The sequence below is a fragment of the Elephas maximus genome, chromosome 7 (genome assembly GCF_024166365.1).
Source record: "Elephas maximus indicus isolate mEleMax1 chromosome 7, mEleMax1 primary haplotype, whole genome shotgun sequence".
Lineage (NCBI taxonomy): Eukaryota > Metazoa > Chordata > Mammalia > Proboscidea > Elephantidae > Elephas > Elephas maximus.
In genome coordinates, this window is record NC_064825.1 from 69,586,499 (window position 1) to 69,606,306 (window position 19,808).

Below are 19,808 nucleotides of genomic sequence, written 5' to 3' on the forward strand. Positions count from 1 at the left end.
AAAGGACACAATAAAAATCCAGAATATGAGGCTAAACCCAGGATTGGCACTTCCATAGGACAAGCTAAATCAATGTGTGGCCAGTGCAGACACACAGATAAATGGCCCTTGCTCTCATTGGGGTGGTGCCTGTCCTCAGAGTGCTCATGGAGACAGACGTGGGTGGACGGGCAGTGGGGTGGACCCAGGGCAGTTCTGACAGGCCCTTCCTCTGCAGCTCCGGAAATGCCGTGCACTTCCACAAACTCATCTCAAGAGAAAATTGTTATCTACAGGCATTATGCAATTTTCCCATCGGAATTACAGGCTGTGTTTGAAAAGAAATAAAAAGAAATTGAATTTGAAATGCTTCTGTGCAGCCACATCATCTCCTTGTGGATCTGTTAATGGGCTTCAGACACATTCTCTGGCTTTGAAATAGCTGATCAGACAGCAACTTGTGGTGTCAGCTGCTTTATGGAGGACAACACATGGCATGAGCATTTGTACACAGCCAGGCCCAGTCACTGTGGTGCCCAAGTGATACAGACTCAGAAACCGTGCGGTCTAAAGTCACCATGTGTCCCATCCCCTGCCCCTCCTTATACTGCCCGGCAGAGTAGCAGAGTCCTACAGATGGCACTTTCCACTTGCTCTTCCTATGTTCCCAGGACAACACCCAGGTCCGTTAGGATCACCTCTCCCAGCAAGAGCTCCATCCTAGGCCAGCACAGTGCTGGTGGATTGGGGCTCAGAAGACACTGGCCCTTTCCTCATCCCAGCCTTTCATTCACTCACCAAATATTTATTGAGCACCCACTGTGTTCCAATCACTGTTCTAATTGTCTGTCTTGTTCACTGATAGCACGGCAGTGAACAAAGCAGACAAAAACCTTGCCCTCCCCAAAAGAATTGAAAGCAGGAACACAAAGAGAAACATGCACCCCAGTGCTCATTGCAGCACTATTCACAATAGCCAAAAGATGGACACAACCTAAGTGTCCATCAACAGATGAGTGGATAAAGAAAATACGGTGCATACATACGATGGAATATTACTCTGCCATTAAGAGTACTGAAGTCCTGATACATGCTACAACACAGACGAACCTTGAAAACATTTTGTTGAGTGAGGTAAGTCAATCGCAGGAGAACAAATATTATATGAGCCCACTTAGATGAAATATTTAGAATAGCCAAATGTATAGAGACCAAAGTTTATTGGTAGTTACCAGGGGTGGGGCAGGGGAGGGAGTCATTGCTTAGGGGGCACTGAGCCTCTGTTAAGGGAGATGGAAAATTCTGGAAAAAGATAATGGTGATGGTTATATAACATGATGAGTGTAATTAATGTCACTGAATTGTATATGTAAAAAAAAGTGAAATATAATACACTAATACATCAGTGTATTAAAAGAAAAGACACAGTTGCCACTGAGTTGATTCCAACTCATACCAATCCTATTTTTTTTAATTGTGCTAAATAAATATATTGTGGTAAATATACATATATACATAAAGAAACCCTTGCCCTCATAGAGCTTACATTCTAGTGGGTAGAGATAGATAATAAAAAGTAAATAAACAAAGCAAAACTATAGAGACAGTAAAAAGATCAGGGGTTCAGAGGAGGTGGGTAGGGGTGAATAGGTGGGGTACAGGGTATTTTTAGGGCAGTGAAACAATTCTGTATGATACTGTAATGGTAGACATACAACATTACACATTTGTCAAAAAACATAGGATTGAAAGACACAAAGAGGGAACCCTAATGTAAACTGTGGACTTTGGTTAATGATAATGTATCAGTATTGGTTCATCAGCTGTAACAAATGTACCACCAGAACACATGATGTTACTAACAGGAGAAATGATGTGCAGGAGAGAGAGAGGGGTAAATGAGAATTCTCTGTACCTACTCATGGTTTTCCTGTAAACCTAAAACTGCTCTAAGAAAATAAAGCCTATTAAAAAAATAAACAAAAAATATGCTGGATTCCAATTTTTTTTTTTTTTTAAAGAAAATAAGCAAAATACATGGTATATCAGACCGTGACAAATGTTACACAGTTAATAGATCAAGTGATGGGGACATGCCGGGTTAAGAGGATGGCAGGGCAAGGGGATTGCCATCTTTAGTAGCGTGGTCAGCAAAGGCCTCAGTGAGAAGGTGACATGTGAGCAAAGACCTGGGGGAGGTAGAGGAGAGAATGCTCTGATATCTGAGATTTGCATTCGAGGCACAGGAACAGCAAGGGCGAAGTGTGCTTGGCACGCTTGAGGAGAAGTAGAAAGTCCAGGATGCCTGAAGTGAAGTGGGGAGGCAAAGAGTAGTAAAAGATGAGGTTAGTGAGGTGACAGGGGACAAGGGGCAGATAATGAAGGGCCTCAGGGGACATGACGAGATCCCCATTTGCTGTGAGATGTGAGACCACTGGGGAATTTTGCTGAGAGATAATATGATATGGCAGCTGTGTGAAGAAAAGACTGGAGGAGGGTGAGGGAGGAGGCAGGGAGACAAGTCAGGAAGCTATTGGAAGAATCTAGGCGAGTGGCGAAGGGGGCTTGGGCAAGGATGGAGTCAGGGCAGGTGATGGAAAGCGATTGGATAGAGAATCCATTTTGAGAGTAGAATAGGCAGGATTTGCTGATGGATCAGAAGTGAGGTATGAGAGAAAGTGGAATCAATGACGACCTCACAGTGTTTTATCTCAGCAGCAGCAAGTATGTCATGCCATTTAATAGGATGGGAAGGATAAGGAAGGCCAGTTTGGGAGAGAAGATCAGGAGTTTGACTTCACAAATGTTAAGTTTGAGAGGCCAATTACCCATCCAGATGAATATGTTAGGCACTGGAGTTCAGAGGTGAGGTCAAGGTTGAAGGGCTGAAGATTAAAATTTAGGAGTCATCAGTGTATTAAAAGAAAAAAAAAAGTAGCCATTGTCAATCACATATATTTCAGAGTAGAACTGCACTCCAGAAGGTTTTCAGTGGCTGTGATCCTTCGGAAGTAGATCTCCAGGCTTTTCCTCTGAGGTGCCTCTGGGTAGATCTGAACAGTCAGCCTTTCGGTTAGTAGTCAAGTGCTTAATCATTTGCTCCACCTAAGGAGTCGATTCCAACTCATAGCGACCCTATAGGACAGAGTAGAGCTGCCCCATAGGATTTCCAAAGAGCAGCTGGTAGATTCGAACTGCCGACCCTTTGATTAGTAGCTGAGCTCTTAACCACTGCACCACCAGAGCTCCTCATAAGTGTATAGTTGTTATTTAAAGCCATGGGAGTAAATAAAACCACCAAGGGAGTATGGCTATTAACAGAGAAGAGAACCAAGGACTTGAACCCAGGACACTTAAATGTTTAGAGGAGAAGGGGTCAACCAAGGAGACTGAGAAGGAATGGTCAATGAAGTGAGAAGAAATAAAAAGATATCCTGTCCCAGAGCCAGGTAGAAAGTATTTCAAGGAAGAGGGAGAGTGATCAACTGTGTCAAATGTTGCTGAGAGGTCATGGAAGCTGAAAGCTGGGCCCTGACCATTGGCTTTGACAACGGAGAGGTCACTGGTGACCTTGACAAGCATAGTTTCAGTGGACAGTGAGTTTCATTTACCTCATCTGAAAAATGGGGACCATAGCCTGCCTACCTCAGAGGGCTTCTATGCAGACCACATGGGATCATGGGCAAACTGTAAGGCACCATCAATGTGAGCTGTCTGTTTTTATTTATGACCCAAATAAACTCAGAGACCATTAAAATGATGGGAGGCTACCATCTGGCAAAACTGATTTTAAAGATGCTTATGGCTCCATTATCACCTCATAAAATGGCTCATTTCCCGCTGCTCATCACCAGGATACTTACCAAGGGATGGGAAAATCCCTTCAGAGGTGGGAGCCATCAGGACTGATATTTTTGTTGGTGGTAAGTGGGAATCCTGGGGAAAGACAGAAGCAACTAATGGGAACAAATGGTGCCCTCTGGAATCTTTATGGAAAATGGCAGCGGGCACAGCCCTCCCAGAGGGAACCTGGTCAGCCTGTGCGCAAACAAGAGCTCCCCTGAGAAAACTGCCAGGGTCAGCCTTGCTCTTGCTGAAAAATCAGCAAACGGGGGTGGCATGGGGTGGGGAGAGCAGTAGTCGGGGAGAGGGGAAAGAGCATGAGGTTTGCTGTCAGCACTGTATGTCAGAATCATGATCACAGAGTGGTCTTGAACAGTCAGTCATTTGACATTTCTGAGCCTCAGTTTTATCACGTGTAAAATACTTACTAGACCCATTGAGGCTGAAAGAACCACCAAATCTATTACCCTAGAAAATTTTTGAATCTTGAACCTGACGTCATCTTCAAACTAAACAACAGTTTAGCAGAATTAGTAAAGCATGTCCGCCTTGAACATTGCACTCTTTCAAAGGCTTGCCTATATCTGCTTTGGTCATCTAGTGCAGCTATAACAGAAATACCACAAGTGGGCGGCTTTAACAAAGAGAAGTTTATTCTCTCACAGTCCAGTAGGCTAGAATTCTGAACTCAGAGTACTGGCTCCAGGGGAAGGCTTTCTCTCTCTTTTGGCTCTGGAGGACGGTCCTTGTCATCAGTCTTCCCTTGATCTGGGAGCATCTCAGCACAGAAACCTCAGGTCCAAAGGATGCGCTCTGCTCCCGGCACTGCTTTCTTGGTGTTATGAGGTTCCCATATCTCTCTGCTCACTTCTCTCTTTTATATCTCAAAAGAGATTAGCTTAAGACACTATTTAATCTTGTAGATCTCATCAGTGTAGCTGCCGATAATCCATCCCATTACATCATAGTGATAGCATTTACAACACATAGGGAAATCACATCAGATGACAAAATGATAGACAATCATGCCTAGTTGACAAATATTTTGGGGGGACACAATTCAATCCATGACATTCCATCGTTTGGCCCTCAAAAATTCATATCCTTGCCACAAGTAAAACATATTCACCCCATTCATATCACAGCAAAAGTCTTAAATCAACTCCAAGTCCAAAATACAAAATTCCTCTTCGTCTGTGAGATCTAGAATACAAGTTATCTGCTTCCAAAGTACAATGATGCAACAGCCACAAGGTAGATATTTCCATTACAAATGGGAGAAATTGGAGGGAAAGAAGCATAACACGTGCCAAGCAAGGCAGCAGAACACATTACATTAGCCCTCAGATCTTTGCAAATAATCTTCTGCTCTCTGAGACAATTTACACAATGGCCCTGCCCTCTAGACTCTAGGTATTGGCCACACTGTCCAGATTCTGAGTGGAGGCCCCTCTGCCCTGGGCTTCAGCTCTGCCTTCCAGGCCCACTGGGATAGCAACTCTGCTCCCTCAGTTTTAGGTGCACCATTCTCCTAGTCCATCTGAGTGCCAATTCCACCCTTAGAAACACCAGAAGCCATGGCTCCACCCTTGGAAACCCCAGATGTTGCGGCCGTACCATTTGAGACTGAGGCAGCTCAGCTTCCTGTGTCCCTTGTCCCTTCAGCTTCGCTTCCTGATTCCTTGGCCTCTCGGCCCTCAGGCCTCACTCCTGCATCTGCCCTGCTGGGGCAAGTGTTCCAAAGCTCTGCAGCATCACCGATAAGTGCCTGGAAGCACCCCACTCCACCAGTAAACTTCAGCCGGAAGACACTCAGCCCTCTTGTTCCAGAAGGCACTCAGCTCTCTTGCTCCGTGGGCTGGCAAGCCTAACTCCCCGGGTCAGTGCCCAAAGCACCCCACTCCTCAAGGAAGCCTCCTGCACACAGGCACTCAGCTCTCACTCCATGGGTTGGCTCTGGCGCTATGTCACACTGGTCTCCTGGTTCTGCTGCTGCCAGTCCTCTGCTGCTGTTTCTCACCATGTGCACCTTCTCCGGTGCTACAGACATTGTGTAACCACTAGATGAAACAATTTGCAGCAAGAGACTGTTCTGATGCCCACTCACATGGACCCAACACCCTTGGAACCTCCATAGCTCTAAAAAATACATTGGAATTTCATCATCATAAACAAATGCTAATAGAAGGTCCATATTATTTTCGTTGAGTTGTATAGTGCAAAAGCAAAATCAATATGTCATTAGTTGGAACTTGAAAACCAAGTTTTAATTGCAATGCAGAGTCAACCTGCAGTGCCAGCTAACTCAGTGTCTGCCTTAACCTCACGTATTGGTATTTTTTTAGTGAAGTATTTCTTCAAGGGTAAAAGAATAGCCATCAGACAAAACCTTATCAGAAACCATCTTGGATTTCTTTTTTGTAACTCTTAACCTGGCTTGCTATAATTTGAAGATCTGCAGCATTTTAAAAATCAAAAATAGGAGAGCTATGATGCTGTATACTCTGACACAGAAAGTTTCCTCTGATCGGGAATTAAGAAAAAAGCTAAAAAATCATGTTGCAGGACAAGATGGTATGATGCAATTTCGGTGGGAAGTGTATATAGTATACACAGACACACACACATATACATGTACCACAATTTTATGCAAATAATGTGCACATTATATGTTTTTCCACCACATCCCCCTCACATGTTATTTTGTGTGAGCATTATTCACATTCTGCATGTAGGTATGTTATTTATGTGGGCACATTATTTGAGAAAAAAAATATGGTAGTTGCATCTACGTAATAAAAGATCTGGAAAGATACACACCGAACTGTTTAACATTCTGGAGAATGAGAATAAGGTGGGAGCCTGGGTAGATGTTGACATGGAAGGTGCTCAATATCAATATTGTGTGCTTCTGTGATGCTAAAATTTTCTACAGTAAGCGTATATTATTCTGGAATTAAAAATCAAAGAACAAATGTAGACCAGAGCCAGATCATCAGGGCTATGTAGGCAAAACTAAGGAATTGAGAAATTATCATGGAAGTTGTGGGGAGCCATCTGAGGGCTTAGGCAGGGCACAGAGCTGGTCAGATTTGCAGCAGCGTGGAGGATGGATTAAGGGGAGCACAAGAAGATACTGGAGGTGGGTGACCAGGGAGGAGACTGAGGAAGGACTCAAGAGATGTTAAGGAAGTAAATGCAGTAGGTCTTGGTGCCAAACTGATGGGAAGCAAGTGGGAGATGAGGACTGCTGGGTGATGTTCTGTGTCTGGTTCAGCGGCTGGTATATGTGTCTTTAACAAAGCTGGGGCCCACTGGAAGCAAAGTGGGATTCTGGGGTAGGATGGACCATCTGAGACAACTATGGGAAAACCAGGTCATGGGAGACGTGGTTTGGTCTCCTGTCTGGGTCATGGGACACCATCCCAAGGAAGATAGGTTGTGTCACATGACACTTCATGTAAACAGTTTCTCTCAGTCATTCAACACACATTTATTAGAAGTGAATGAGGAAAACATCTAAATAAATAGACAAATCTCCCGTGGGAAATGTGAACCCCTGGTTTGGGACTTGGGAATGCTTTTCCTGCAGACATGTGAATGTGCGAGTGTCTAGGCAAACAGATTTTTTCCTCTGACCAGACGATGGAGTTCCACAGGGAAGCCTGAGCTCAGGAACAGGCTGGAGCTTCCCGGGTGGGTTGCCTCTGACCTCTGACGGCTTGTCCTGAGGCCTGTCCCCTGCCCACCTCCCCAGCTGACACCATCTCTATAACCCCAGTTTCAGGCTGGAATCTTGCCGCAGCTCCCTTCCTCTCTAAGGGCCGCCATCCACTACCCTTTCCCTGGGCTGCGCACAAGGCACTCCAGACCAGAAGCCTTTTTCTAATCTTCAGACAAGCCTGGGAGACACCTCTAATCATCTTTCCAGCTTCCTCAGGGCTGTGGGGTCTTCTGCGCAAGGTACCCAACCAAGGAGAGCTCACTGATTGGTCCCCTAGTGCACCACCAGGCACTGCTCTGAGCACTGGGGTTTAGCAGTGAATCTGGCCCCACAAGTCTCTGTCCTCCTGGAACTCAGTGATCTGCTCCATTGGCAACAAAACGCTCCCCCCCCCCCGCCACAACTGGTGACATTCCGGGATTTTCTATGCCTAATGGACCATGGTGTCTAAGCACTGCCAGCCCCAGATCACAGAAAGGGAGATCCAGGACCAGCTGACTCACCTCTTGGGAAGGCCCCAGCCATGGCCAAATTTGGCCTTGTGCTTGAAAAGATTGTTGTGCTATCCCTCACTCTCAATATGCAATTCGAAGTAAAAACCCAACCAAAACTCAAAGTACAGGTAAGCAAGACCACTGAAGTTCTGACTTTTCCCCATCATGACCCCTTAAAGTTTTCCTTCAAAATGTTATCAAATTCTTCCTCAAAAAGCTAGCTTAGGTGTCTGTGCTTTAATGGTGCCCTACATACCCACACCATTCAAAGCAAAATAGAGCAGAATAACATGAGTGGCACAAGGAACGTGGGACCACAGGCTTCGTTCTGGCTTCCTCATGGGTCTCAGCAGCAGGAGAGCCACAGGGTGACAGTCCTCAGGGTCAGATACTGGCTGTGCTGCAGCTCCTACTGAGTGGCCTGGTCTGGAGCAGGCCCCACTCAGTGCCTGGACACAGGAAGCCTGGCCAATCAAGATGGAGTCCAGGTCAGGGCTCTGAGTCGAGTAGAGAAGGTATGAGCTAAGCTGGAAACCAAGGTGTGGCTCAGCGGGCCCATTAGTATCCAGGACTGGCCAGGTACCCTGGACACTCAGCCTTACCTCCTTGTATTGCTGAGGCTCCAGTATACCCCCTACCATCCCAGATGGTGTGATTCCACAGCTGATCAGGAGAGCCACAATGCAGGTCTCCATGGCTCAGCCAGCAGGGTTAGACACCACAGCAGCTGGGAGCAGGGGGTAGTGCTGAAAATCTCACATTTCAAAGCCCTCTTGTTCCCATAGCCCACCCTCCTCACTAAATATCTGTGTTCTATTTTACAGAGTGATGAGGTCCTCACCGTCATCAAAGCCAAAGCCCAGTGGCCAGCCTGGCAGCCTCTCAACGTGTAAGTAGCAAACAGCCCCTGTCCCTGCCTCCCTGTCCTACCTTGCACTTGGAGCCACTCACTGATTGGCCCTGCATGCCAGTTATGTCGTTAAAGTCAGCAACACCACCACTCAGGTGAACGAGCAGGCGAAGTGGCGTCTAATGCATGCCTGTATCTCCTCAGGAAGGCAGACATGGTCTCCCTGCCCCTGCTCCCTCCCCGGCCCTCACCCCCCTCCCCTGCCCCCATGGTTTTAACGAGACAGAGGATCCAACTCAGACCAAGGGGTTAACTGTTAGGCGCTCACTTATGCTCTCAGCCACAACAGACTCAACATACCTTTGCCCTCAGAGCACACAGAGGCGCTCACTCTAAGCAAGACCATCTCATGGAAAGCCAGATTTATTTAGCCAGGGTTCCATTCTCAGTCCCCGTCTCTTTTCTAACTACTTCTTGAAGAGTTCATCCTCCCCTGAATCTTTGGTAACCAGAGGTATGTGTGCTGGTGGGTCTCAAAACTTATTCATTATCCCATTTAATCTACATAATAACCCCGTGAGGTAGGGCTTGTGGGCCTCACTTTACAGATAGATGATGAAACTGAGACTCAGAGGTTATATAATGGGTCCAACCTCATCATCTTTTCTATCAGGAATGGAACTAGAACTCCAACCTATATCCAGCTGACTCCAAAGCCTATGCTCTTCACTATTATCAAGATCCCTCTGATTAAGTGACCATTCATTTTTCCCGTTTTCTAGATCCATCAAGACATATCTATCTGCCAATCAGGCTCCTGATCAGCGTCAAATTAACAGTATAACCACACCAAATTGTCTGGCTCCTGCCCCAGAATAAAATAAAACAATATTTGACTTTCACTTAGCCTGTGTGCTTCTATCAAAGATGATGGGCACATTTCATTGACTCAACCAATATTTTTTGAGATTCTCCAAAGAGAAGTACTATGAGAGGTGCTTTAGGGATACAGCAGTGAGGACAGCAGAGTTCCTCATGGACCTTATAGTTAAGTGGGGAAGAGACATCGGACAAATGAGTGTGATGTGTCTACGAAGGAAGACACGAGGTGCTGAGAGTGTGTGACAGGGACCTGGCTAGCCTGGGGATCAGAGAAAGCTTCCTGAGGAGAAGGCAACTGAGGTGAGATCTAAGGAATCAGTAGGAGTTAACTAGGTAAAGAAGCCAGGTAAGGGGAGAACATTCTAGAAAATCTAGAGGGAACATCATACACAAAGGTTCTGTGTGAGGAGAAAGCATCGCATACTTAAGGCACTAAAGACTATGGCGTGGCTGGATCCAGAAATCAAAGCTGAGCCTGGTTTGGTGCCAAGCCATGTAACATTAAAATTTTGATTTTTACATTAACAGTAGTGGGAAATCATTGAAGGGTTTTAATCAAGAGAATGACATGACCAGGTTTGCATTTAAAAACAGTAATAACAACGCTCTGGCTCCATTGTGAAAGGGATAAGAACAGATAAGGCAATACTCATGAGGAGGCTATTGGAGAGATCCAGGAGGGAAATAATAGTGGCTTCAACTAGGATTGGCGGGGGTGTGGGGTGGAGAGACGTACAGAATCCCGAGAGGTGTTTAGGGGTTAAAATCTACAGGATGTGGTGATAGGCTGGATAAGGAGGTAAGGGAGACAGTGGGGTCAAGGTGCCTGGCTGACTTAACTAAAGGAACCACCCAGAAACTGGGAGCATTAGATGAAGCTTAATGGGAAAGATCGGGAGTTCAGTTCTGGAGGTAAATTGGAGTTGACTTCAGGACAACCAGCTGAAGGTGTCAAGTACACAGTTAACTATATAGCTCTGAAACCCAGAGGGAGAATTCCGGGCTGAGATATAAAATTGGGAGTCATTACTGAATGGGAGGTAATCAACACCAAGGTCATGGACCCACCCAGTGCTGTCGATTCCGACTCATAGCGACCCTACAGGACAGAACAGAACTGTCCCATAGAGTTTCCAAGGAGCACCTGACGGATTCAAACTGCCAACCCTTTGGTTAGCAGCCGTAGCACTTAACCACTTAGCCAACAGGGTTACAGAGAGAGAGAAAATAAGAGTGGAAGGCTTAAGATTGAGTCCTGAGGAGCTCCAACATTTGATGCTGAGGAGGACTTGCCTGCAAAGGAGAGAAAAAAGGAGCAGCCAAGAGATTGACGAAAAAGCTTGGTATCAGGGAAGAAGCTACAGGAAGTGTTTCAAGGAGGAGAGAGTGGTCAGCTCTGTCCAATACAGCTGACAGATCAAGTAAGATGAGGCCTGCAAAATGCTTTCCTATCAGGATGGAACGAGAAGATAATCGGTGACCTTAGCGAGAATCCTTGCTCCGTACGGAGTGATGAGGCATCTGTGAGCAGGACATAAGGGTTCCCAGTCTGAGACTACGTTTTGAGGGTGGATAAAGGAGTCCAGGAAGCTGATTTTTTCTTTTTTAAGATGGGAGAGGCTTTCTGAAAAATTGGAAAAAAATATCTTGGGACGCCTTCCTACTACCCATCACTCATCCTGAGACCCCAGTGGACCAAAATTAATTGGTGGCAAATACTCGGGCCTCCCAAACACCGAACCCCATCTTCCCTCAGTGCTCCCAGCTTGTTAAGAGAAAGGAATTTTCCTTTGATTTTCCCATAGCCCTGTCTCCCCTTTTCCTCTTCCAAATCTCATTAGGAAGTCAAATTAGGAAGCCTACAAGCAGCCAAGTTTTGTTTTGCAGAAACAGCCCTGCTGCTCTTCGCAGAGTTTGCTCGATTGAGGTTAATAGCATTCCAGCCTCCCTCGGCCCTGTGGAAAGCCAGGGTGACCTACTTTGCGGGGTCCTGCCCATCGAAACTGACTTGTTTTTCAATGATCTTCATCTTTATCCGCAGGACCACTTCTCAAAGGACAGCCGAGAAAGAACAAATTAGCTGCTGGCTTGTTTAGCTCAATAAATCTGGCTGTGTGGCTCGACAGTCCAGGGCGCAGGTGGAGACAGGAAAGACAGATTCTCAACAAAACCCACATCCTTCACTAGCTCCTCTGGGGAAGTAAAAAATGCCCAGGTTTCTTGCAAACCAATTCTGAATTTCCATTACCTGGTTTCTCCAGTGTATTCTGAATTCTGAGAATTACTGGAATTTTTAAAAATAATTTTATTCCCTTTCTTCAAATGAATCCTGCAGAGGACTGCTGTTCCCTTAATTATTCCTAGCACCTCTATTCAATTAATATTTGATTAGACAATGGTCCGTGTTTACAAGACAGATAAGGGGCGGGTGGAGAAAAGGCACAGACACTCCCAAAACCAAGGTTCCCCAAGAGGCCAGAGGCATCTTTCTCTTCAATCAGGGCTGTAAGTTTCTGGGCCCTTTCTTCCTCCTGTGGCACCTAACCAAGTCCATCAGGTCTCCTCGGGATCGTAAAAGAAGACTGGCCTTGAACTAGAGAAGCAGGCAGCAGATCTAAGCGGCCAGATGGACCTGGAGCTCCAGATGCCAGCTGGTTACTGCAGGAACCTTACTGGAACTTTCCCCTCCCACCCGAAACTTCCATCTAGTGAAGGGCTCGGGTGTCCCCTTGTGGCTGGATTGAGTTTCTGCCGTTTCAAAAGTTCTTTCATGGGGATTTATCAAGGAAAGATGAGGGACAGAATTCAGTATGTAAGCGGTTTAGGAAACCCACTGCTTAGTTAAGGGTCTCACTGCTGTGGATGTGTAACTTAGCAGGAGAGAGTAAATCTCTAGAGGGAGCGTGAAAATCTTTGATTGCCTTTTTTCGATTGTGGTGGTTTTGGAAGTTTTGTTTGGAAAAGTTGAATGAGAAGGAAATCAGCATTTACCAAGTGCCTAAAAAAAAAATTTTTTTTATTATTATGTCATAATGATATGTAATTCCTCACAAAAAGCCTTTTGTAGGCATAATTATGATCCCATTTTTCAGATGTAGTAGCTGCAAAGAGAGGTGAGGTAAAAGCCCCTGTCACATAGCTAACAAGTGGTTGAGCCAAAATTTGCTTCCAGCTCTGTCTGCGACGATGCCCTAGGCTCTTCCCTGCACACCAGACTGCCTCCCAGAATTTAAAAAGATGGAATGTTTCCTCATTTTTGTTGTTGTTTTTGTTTTCATTTTTCTAGTGTGAGCTATCTGTTCATAACTCTATCTAACTGAAGTGCGCTATTTTTCTTGCAGTTGGATTAACTCTAGGAGAGAGTTAACCCTTTGTCAGCCATACTTGGTTGGTACATTTTCGCCAACATCATTTTCTCTCTCATTCAGTGTTATTATTATACAGCTGTTTTTAAACTGATTTATAATTCATCTCTTCCTTTATGATTTCTTCCATGGTATCAAAGCTGAGAAAATTTCTCTAATAGATCTGAAAAGTCAATATTTTTAATAATCTGGTTTTCTGTTTAACTCTGGATTTTTTTCAGGGGGGTGAGTCTATGATATTAGATGTGAATCACTGTTTTTAATTTTCATCAAGTTAACCCAACCCTACCTGTGGTACAATCACTATTCCGCCTAACTTGAGAAAGCCTATGTAAGTACTTCTCTCTGGTGTCTCCACTCTGTGCCACTGATCTGTATTTCTGTTTTGCCTGCAAATATCACGCTATTTGATCACCTAGCTTTATACTATAATATAGGGGAAGTCTAGATCAACTCTCTTTGCTAGAAAACCAATACTAGTTTAAATCCCAGCTAGAAAAATGAAACCAAATTAGCCAAATAGCACACATGGAAAGACTTGGCACACACAAAAGTATGAATAAGAATTTTTATTGAGGTTTCAACAAATTCAAGAACTTCAATCACGTCTGGCATTTCTCAAGGAAAACTTAAATATATTCTTATCTATTTCATTATTTTAATATCATTTTTATTATAGAAGCAATAAAGGCTACAGGGGATTTTTTAATTAAATATCAAAGGTCGGGGGAAGAATAAGAGCTCTGTGTTCATTTCCTAGAGTAATTCATTTATTTCACAAATATTTGAGGAGAACCCATCTCTAAGCGAGCACTGGGATACAGCTGTAAACTACAGAAATAACCCTGCCCTATTGGAACTTAACATAGAAGGCAGAAATTACACAAGAAACTCTAAGGAAAGAACGAGTTTGGCATGCTATGGGAAGGTATAACAGGGGTCCTCACAAATTTGGAGTGAGGTCAGAAAAGGCTTCCTCTAGGAAGTGTTATCTAAGCTGGGTTTGGGGGAGGGATTTTCCAGTCATGAGTAAGAGAAAGGAGCAGGACCTATCTGAAAATGCTAGAAAATTGTTCCCGTGGCTTTACAGATTCAAATTTACCATCAGATTGCCCAACATAAGGTCAGGCATTTTGTGCAAGTATTGGTTGCCCCAAATTTCCTGCCCCTTGAAACATTTACCAGGGTCTGCAGGGCCTTGACTCAGCCCACAGATTTGGCCAAAACAGGTTTGGCCCAAATGTATTTGCTGAGAATGATTTTCAGCAAGGCCTTGTAAAACACACAAGGTTCTCAGATGGTTACATCTGTCCCCTGGGCAGTGTATCGGGATGACGTGTGTGGTGGAGGTTTGATGATTTCCACAGTTCCGGATTCCGGAGCTGGTTTTTGTACCCTTAAGCTGTCATGGTGAATAGTGTCATCCAGAAGGTGTAGGGTATGAAGGAGGAACCTGAGGCAAAGCCGTGTGCTTAGGGAGGTGAGAAGGCGGTAAGTGGAGTGGCTGGTATCTGTGACAATGGGAGAGCACGCCTGCCTCCCAAGTGGCTGCTGGGCCCCCAGGCAGGGGCGCGGCAGTGAGGGCTGGGGCATAAGCAGCCCCACTCAGGTGTCAGGGCTCTTTGCCTGGAAGTCTCTGGAAGGCAGGTGCCAATGCTGCTGTGCTGCTGGTCCGAGGACCACACTTTGCAAACCACTGAAGGAGAGCTTTCCCAGCAGAAGCGAGTGCGCATGGAGTTGCTCCTAGGCTGACCTGGCCAGGGCAGAGGGAGCATCTGGGGCAGAGAGGGGCGGGAGGCCGTGGCCAGGCCCTTGTGGACCTGCTGGGCCAAAGCCAGGGCTCTTTCAGGCTCTTCCTCTGCTCAAATGTCAGGGCCTGCCTGGTCTGGTGTCTACCAAGCATTCCTTGGAAGCTCTATGGGGCAGTTCTACTCTATCCTATAGGGTTACTACGAGTTGGAATTGACTCAACGGCAAAGGGTTTTTTTTTTTTTTTTTTGGTCTGGTCTTAGACTAAAATGTGAAGTCTACTCAGGAAGTCCTTACTCCCTTCCCCTTTCCTTTCTGATCTCCATGTGGCCCAACAGTACTTCCCTCAATAACAATAACAATAGATCAGGCACTGGACTTAGTATTGTATGCAAATTATCTTATTTAATACAGTGACTCTTTAGGACACTGTCTTAGTTATCTAGCGCTGCTTTGAGAGAAATACCACAAGTGGGTATTCCTCCTCAAGGTTGAGGAGGCTAGAAATCTGAATTCAGGGTACTAGCCCTAGGGGAAGGCTCTCTCTGTTGGCTCTGGAGGGGATCCTTGTCTCTTTTAGCTTCTGTAGCCCTAGCATTACTTGATTCCTTGGCGATCTTCCCTCATTTGTGCTTGCTTGTATCTGTGTCTATGCTACTTTCTATATCACTCAGAAATGATTAGATTTATGATACACTCTACACTGACATAGCCTTGTTAACATAACAAAGAAAATCTAATCCAAAATGGGATTACATCCACAGCTATAGGGGTTAGGATTTCAACACCTGTTTGGGGAGGACATAACAGGTAAGTATATGTGATCCCCATTTTATAGATGTGGACACTGAAGCACAGAAAGGTGTGGTAATTTGCCCAAGGATACACAGCTATAAAGGATGGGGTCAGGCTGCACACCCAGGCTTCCCCTTTCGCTCTGCTCAGATCCGATTTTTTCTGCCAGAGCCGTAGGGATCAGTTCCACAGCACCCAGAGTTCTGAAGTCATCACTTCTTGGGGACAGGCGAAGGCAGCCACAAGCAGCTGGTCCCAGCAGAGGACACGGGGACTCCCCAACAACTGAGGTGGACCAGCCGCCAGCTGGACCGAACAGACAAGTTGGTCCCCCGCCAAGGATTCCCCACTATTAGCAGCCTGGGGGTGTCAACATAGGCTGAGCTGTTTTCTAGCCTGAGCTCTGCCCCCTCCTAGCTGTGTCTTTAAATTAACTAGCCTCCGTAAGCTTCAGATTCCTCTCTAAAGAAGAGAATAATTCTAACCCACAGGATTGTCATGAGGGAAAATGAAACAATGTGGCCCTGCTACCAAGAATGTGCTGCTTGAGTCCCTCAGGGGTGGGGGCCACCCTGGCCAGGACATTGAGCTCATGCAGCCCTGGCACTCCTCTTCTAAGCAACAGGAGGAGATAGAGGCTGAAGAACTGCCTCTTGTAGCTGTGGACTTGGGCCTTTAGCTCCAGCAGCTAAGGGTCGTCAGCCAAAGGTCTCTGGCTCTATTGCTGATCGCTGCCTAGACCAGAGCAATAGCCAGGGCACCAGCTGTGAATCGACAAGTGAGCTGATGCCAGGGCTGGGCTTTGCTACCAACAGCCTCCTGGGGGTAATAGAGGCAGCAGGCTGGGGGAGACGCTCCCTTCAATGGCACAATACGGATCTCAGCAAGAGTGGGAAAAGGGCAGAGAGAAGGTTTAGAGACTGATGACAGGAAAAGCACCAACTTTGAACTAATATTGACTTCAGTCATGGTCTCAGTTCTACCATTTAACTTAGTGACTTTGCACAAGTTACATACTCACTCCAAGCCTCAGTTTCCTCATCCACAAACTGGAGGCCATAATCCGTACCCCAGGTCTGTCGTGAGGATTAGAGGGGAATGTGTAAGAAAAGGCTTGGGATAATGTGAAGCAATTTTTAGTTGTAAAGTTCATCTCACATCTGACACAGGTGGGGACACACATAGCACAGAGCATTCATTCGTTTATTCAAAAACATTTACTGAGCATCTACTCCGTGCCGGACACTGTTCTACCACCAGTTGATATCAAGTCGATTCTGACTCATGGCGATCCATATGCGTCAGCGTAGAATTGTGCTCCATAGGATTTTTAATGGCTGGTTTTTCTGATGCAGATTGCCAGGCCTTTCTTCCGAGGCATGTCTGGGTGGACTTGAACCTCCAGCCTTTGGTTATTAGCTGTGCACATTAACCATTTGCATCATCCAGAGACTCCCAGGCACTCTTCTGGGCACTGAAAATAAAGCTGTGAACAAGGCAGACAAAAACTCTGCTTTCCCAGAGCTTCCTCTCCAGTGGGAGCAAGACAGTCAATAAGCAGCTAAACAAATAAATCAGCAAGGAAATACAAAATAATAGTAAGTGCTTCGGACACAATAAAATTGGATAGCATGGTAGTGAGTAACCATATGGCTCTTTCCATGTGTGTCCAGTGGGTGGAACCCAGGGGAGAGAACCCAGTGCCGTCGAGTCGATTCCGACTCACAGCGATCCTATAGGACAGAGTAGAACTGCCCCCATAGAGTTTCCATGGAGCGCCTGGTGGATATGAACTGCCGACCCTTTGATTAGCAGCCATAGCACTTAACCACTATGCCACCAGGGTTTCCATCAGGGGAGAGAAGAAGATATAAATCAGTAGGGGCCAAAGGCAGAGCTCAGTGGGAGCCTGAGAATCCTCCTACTCTCTGTCCCTCTCACCCTTTAGCCAGGTTCTGGCCATATGTCCCTCAGAGAGTGTGCCCCTACAACTCCTAGTACAATGGTCTCTGCATTTGGTTTCTAGGAGAGCAGCACCCTCGGCTGAATTTTCTGTGGACAGAACACGCCACTTAATGTCCTTCCTGACCATGATGGGCCCCAGCCCCGACTGGAACGTGGGCTTGTCGGCAGAGGATCTGTGCACCAAGGAATGTGGCTGGGTCCAGAAGGTGGTGCAAGACCTGATTCCCTGGGACGCCGGCACCGACAGCGGGGTGACCTATGAGGTATGTGTGTGTCTGGAGTGGTGAGGGCCAGAGCTTCTCAAGCACCTCCTCTGTGCTCAGCCTGTTCTGGTAGCCATGGACAAAGAGAGGGATCTGAGTCCGGCTCTACCCTGCGAACCATTAACTCACAGTCCGCTGGGGGGGGCCAGCATACACTCCTCACTCCAGGTGAGCGTGTACCTGGAGATGTATGCTGAAGCCATTTCCTTGGAAAAATTCAGTATGAGTAGATGGTAAACATTTCAAGGAGAGAAAAGGGGATTGGTTTAAAATAATAAACCGGTAATAAGTTACTTCTAACCTTTTTAACCTTAAAGAAAACAAACTTAGAGTTGAAGAATTAGTAGGTTTCCAATTGGCTATTGACATTTTTCTTTGAAAAAAGAAACTTTTTTTTTAACTAAAAAAAAAAAGAAAAATTGAGAATGAAAAGCACAGGCTTACACACAGTGACTGGGGCTGAGAGAAGTGTCCGTGAAATACCAGCACAGCGTGGAGAGGGAGTTGCTAAAGAGCAACTCGTGGGGAAGCGAGAGAACAGCAGGTAGAAGGCATGGAGGCAAAAAAAAAAAAAAAGGGGGGGGGACGGGGAGGAAAAAACAAAAAGAGCATGGGGGACAGCAGGAAGTTGATGAGCATAAGGCTGGGTGGAACCAGATCCGAAGGCCTGGACAGCCAGGCTAAGGAGTTTGGATTTTATTGCAAATGTCAATATTTCTCAGATATGGCTGGCACACCAACTGCATCAAAACCTGCAGCCATCAGAAAAACAGCAGGAGAACAATCGGGGTCAGCAAATTCTGGTCTATGGGCCAAATCTGGCCTAACGCTTGTTTTTGTAAATAAAGTTTTGAAACCCAGCCACACTTGGTTCACTCTGTATTGTCTACCGCTGCTTCCGCACTACAACAGTTGAGTCGAGTAGCTGCAACAGATACCACGTGGCCCACAAAGCTGAAGATATCTGTTGTCTGACCTTTTACGGAAAAAATTTGCTGACCCCTGGCTCAGACCTTTACTAGCTGGGATGACCTCTCTGAAATCTGGCTTCTTTAACTGGCTAGAATCCTACCTTGTACATGGATTAATTTGAAGTTATAGATGTATACACTTCCAAGCACAGAACATGGCATGAATAAAAAACCCAAACCCGCTGCCATCGCATCGATTCCAACTCACAGTGACCCTATAGGACCCTACAGGACAGAAATCCCACAGGGTTTCCAAGGCTGTAATCTTTACAGAAGCAAGCTGCCACATCTGTCTCCCTCAGAGTGGCTGGTGGGTTCAAATTGCCGGCCTTTCAGTTGGCAGCCGAGTGCTTTTACCACTGTGCCACCGGGAGGATTCCATAAATATAAATAGGAGTTGTTTTTCTTGTTAAATTCCTATCAAGGTTTTTGTTTTGATCTATATAACAATCAAATTTCTTTGTGGTTTTTACCAGTTTTATTTCCACCTTCTTTGTGTTTGTTTTTGTTTTTTTTTTTTTTGTTTTTTTTTTTTTTTGCAGTCTCCTAACAAACCTACAATCCCCCAGGAGAAAATTCGGCCCTTGACCAGTCTGGACCACCCTCAGAGTCCTTTCTATGATCCAGAGGGTGGATCTATCACTCAAGTAGCCAGAGTCGTCATCGAGAGAATCGCCCGGAAGGTATTGGATTAGAGGTCACCCTGGCACAGAGTCCTCACTCCATGAATCCCAAAGAGACTACATACCTTTCTGTTCCAAAATCATAAAGTCACTGGCAGAAATCACCCCAGGATATGGAATTCCTGGGCCTCCCAGGGTTTCTAATATGCAAATTATTTCATAAAATGCAAATTATCAAAATGAACACAGTAATGGGGCCCAGTGCTCGACTGGATGATTTGATCCAGGGTTGGCAAATAGGTTTC

General features: G+C 45.7%; 1 protein-coding gene across 2 annotated transcripts in view; it reads left to right on the top strand.

Moving 5' to 3' along the window:
• The window catches only part of SPON1 (spondin 1), a 353,087-nt gene that overhangs the window by 319,461 nt on the left and 13,818 nt on the right, over positions 1-19,808 (top strand). For both annotated transcript variants that reach the window (XM_049890475.1, XM_049890474.1), the window contains exons 7-9: positions 8,865-8,929; positions 17,708-17,909; positions 19,423-19,563. In XM_049890475.1, coding sequence (XP_049746432.1) covers positions 8,865-8,929; positions 17,708-17,909; positions 19,423-19,563 — 408 coding nt within the window. The remainder of the gene's footprint in view (positions 1-8,864; positions 8,930-17,707; positions 17,910-19,422; positions 19,564-19,808) is intronic.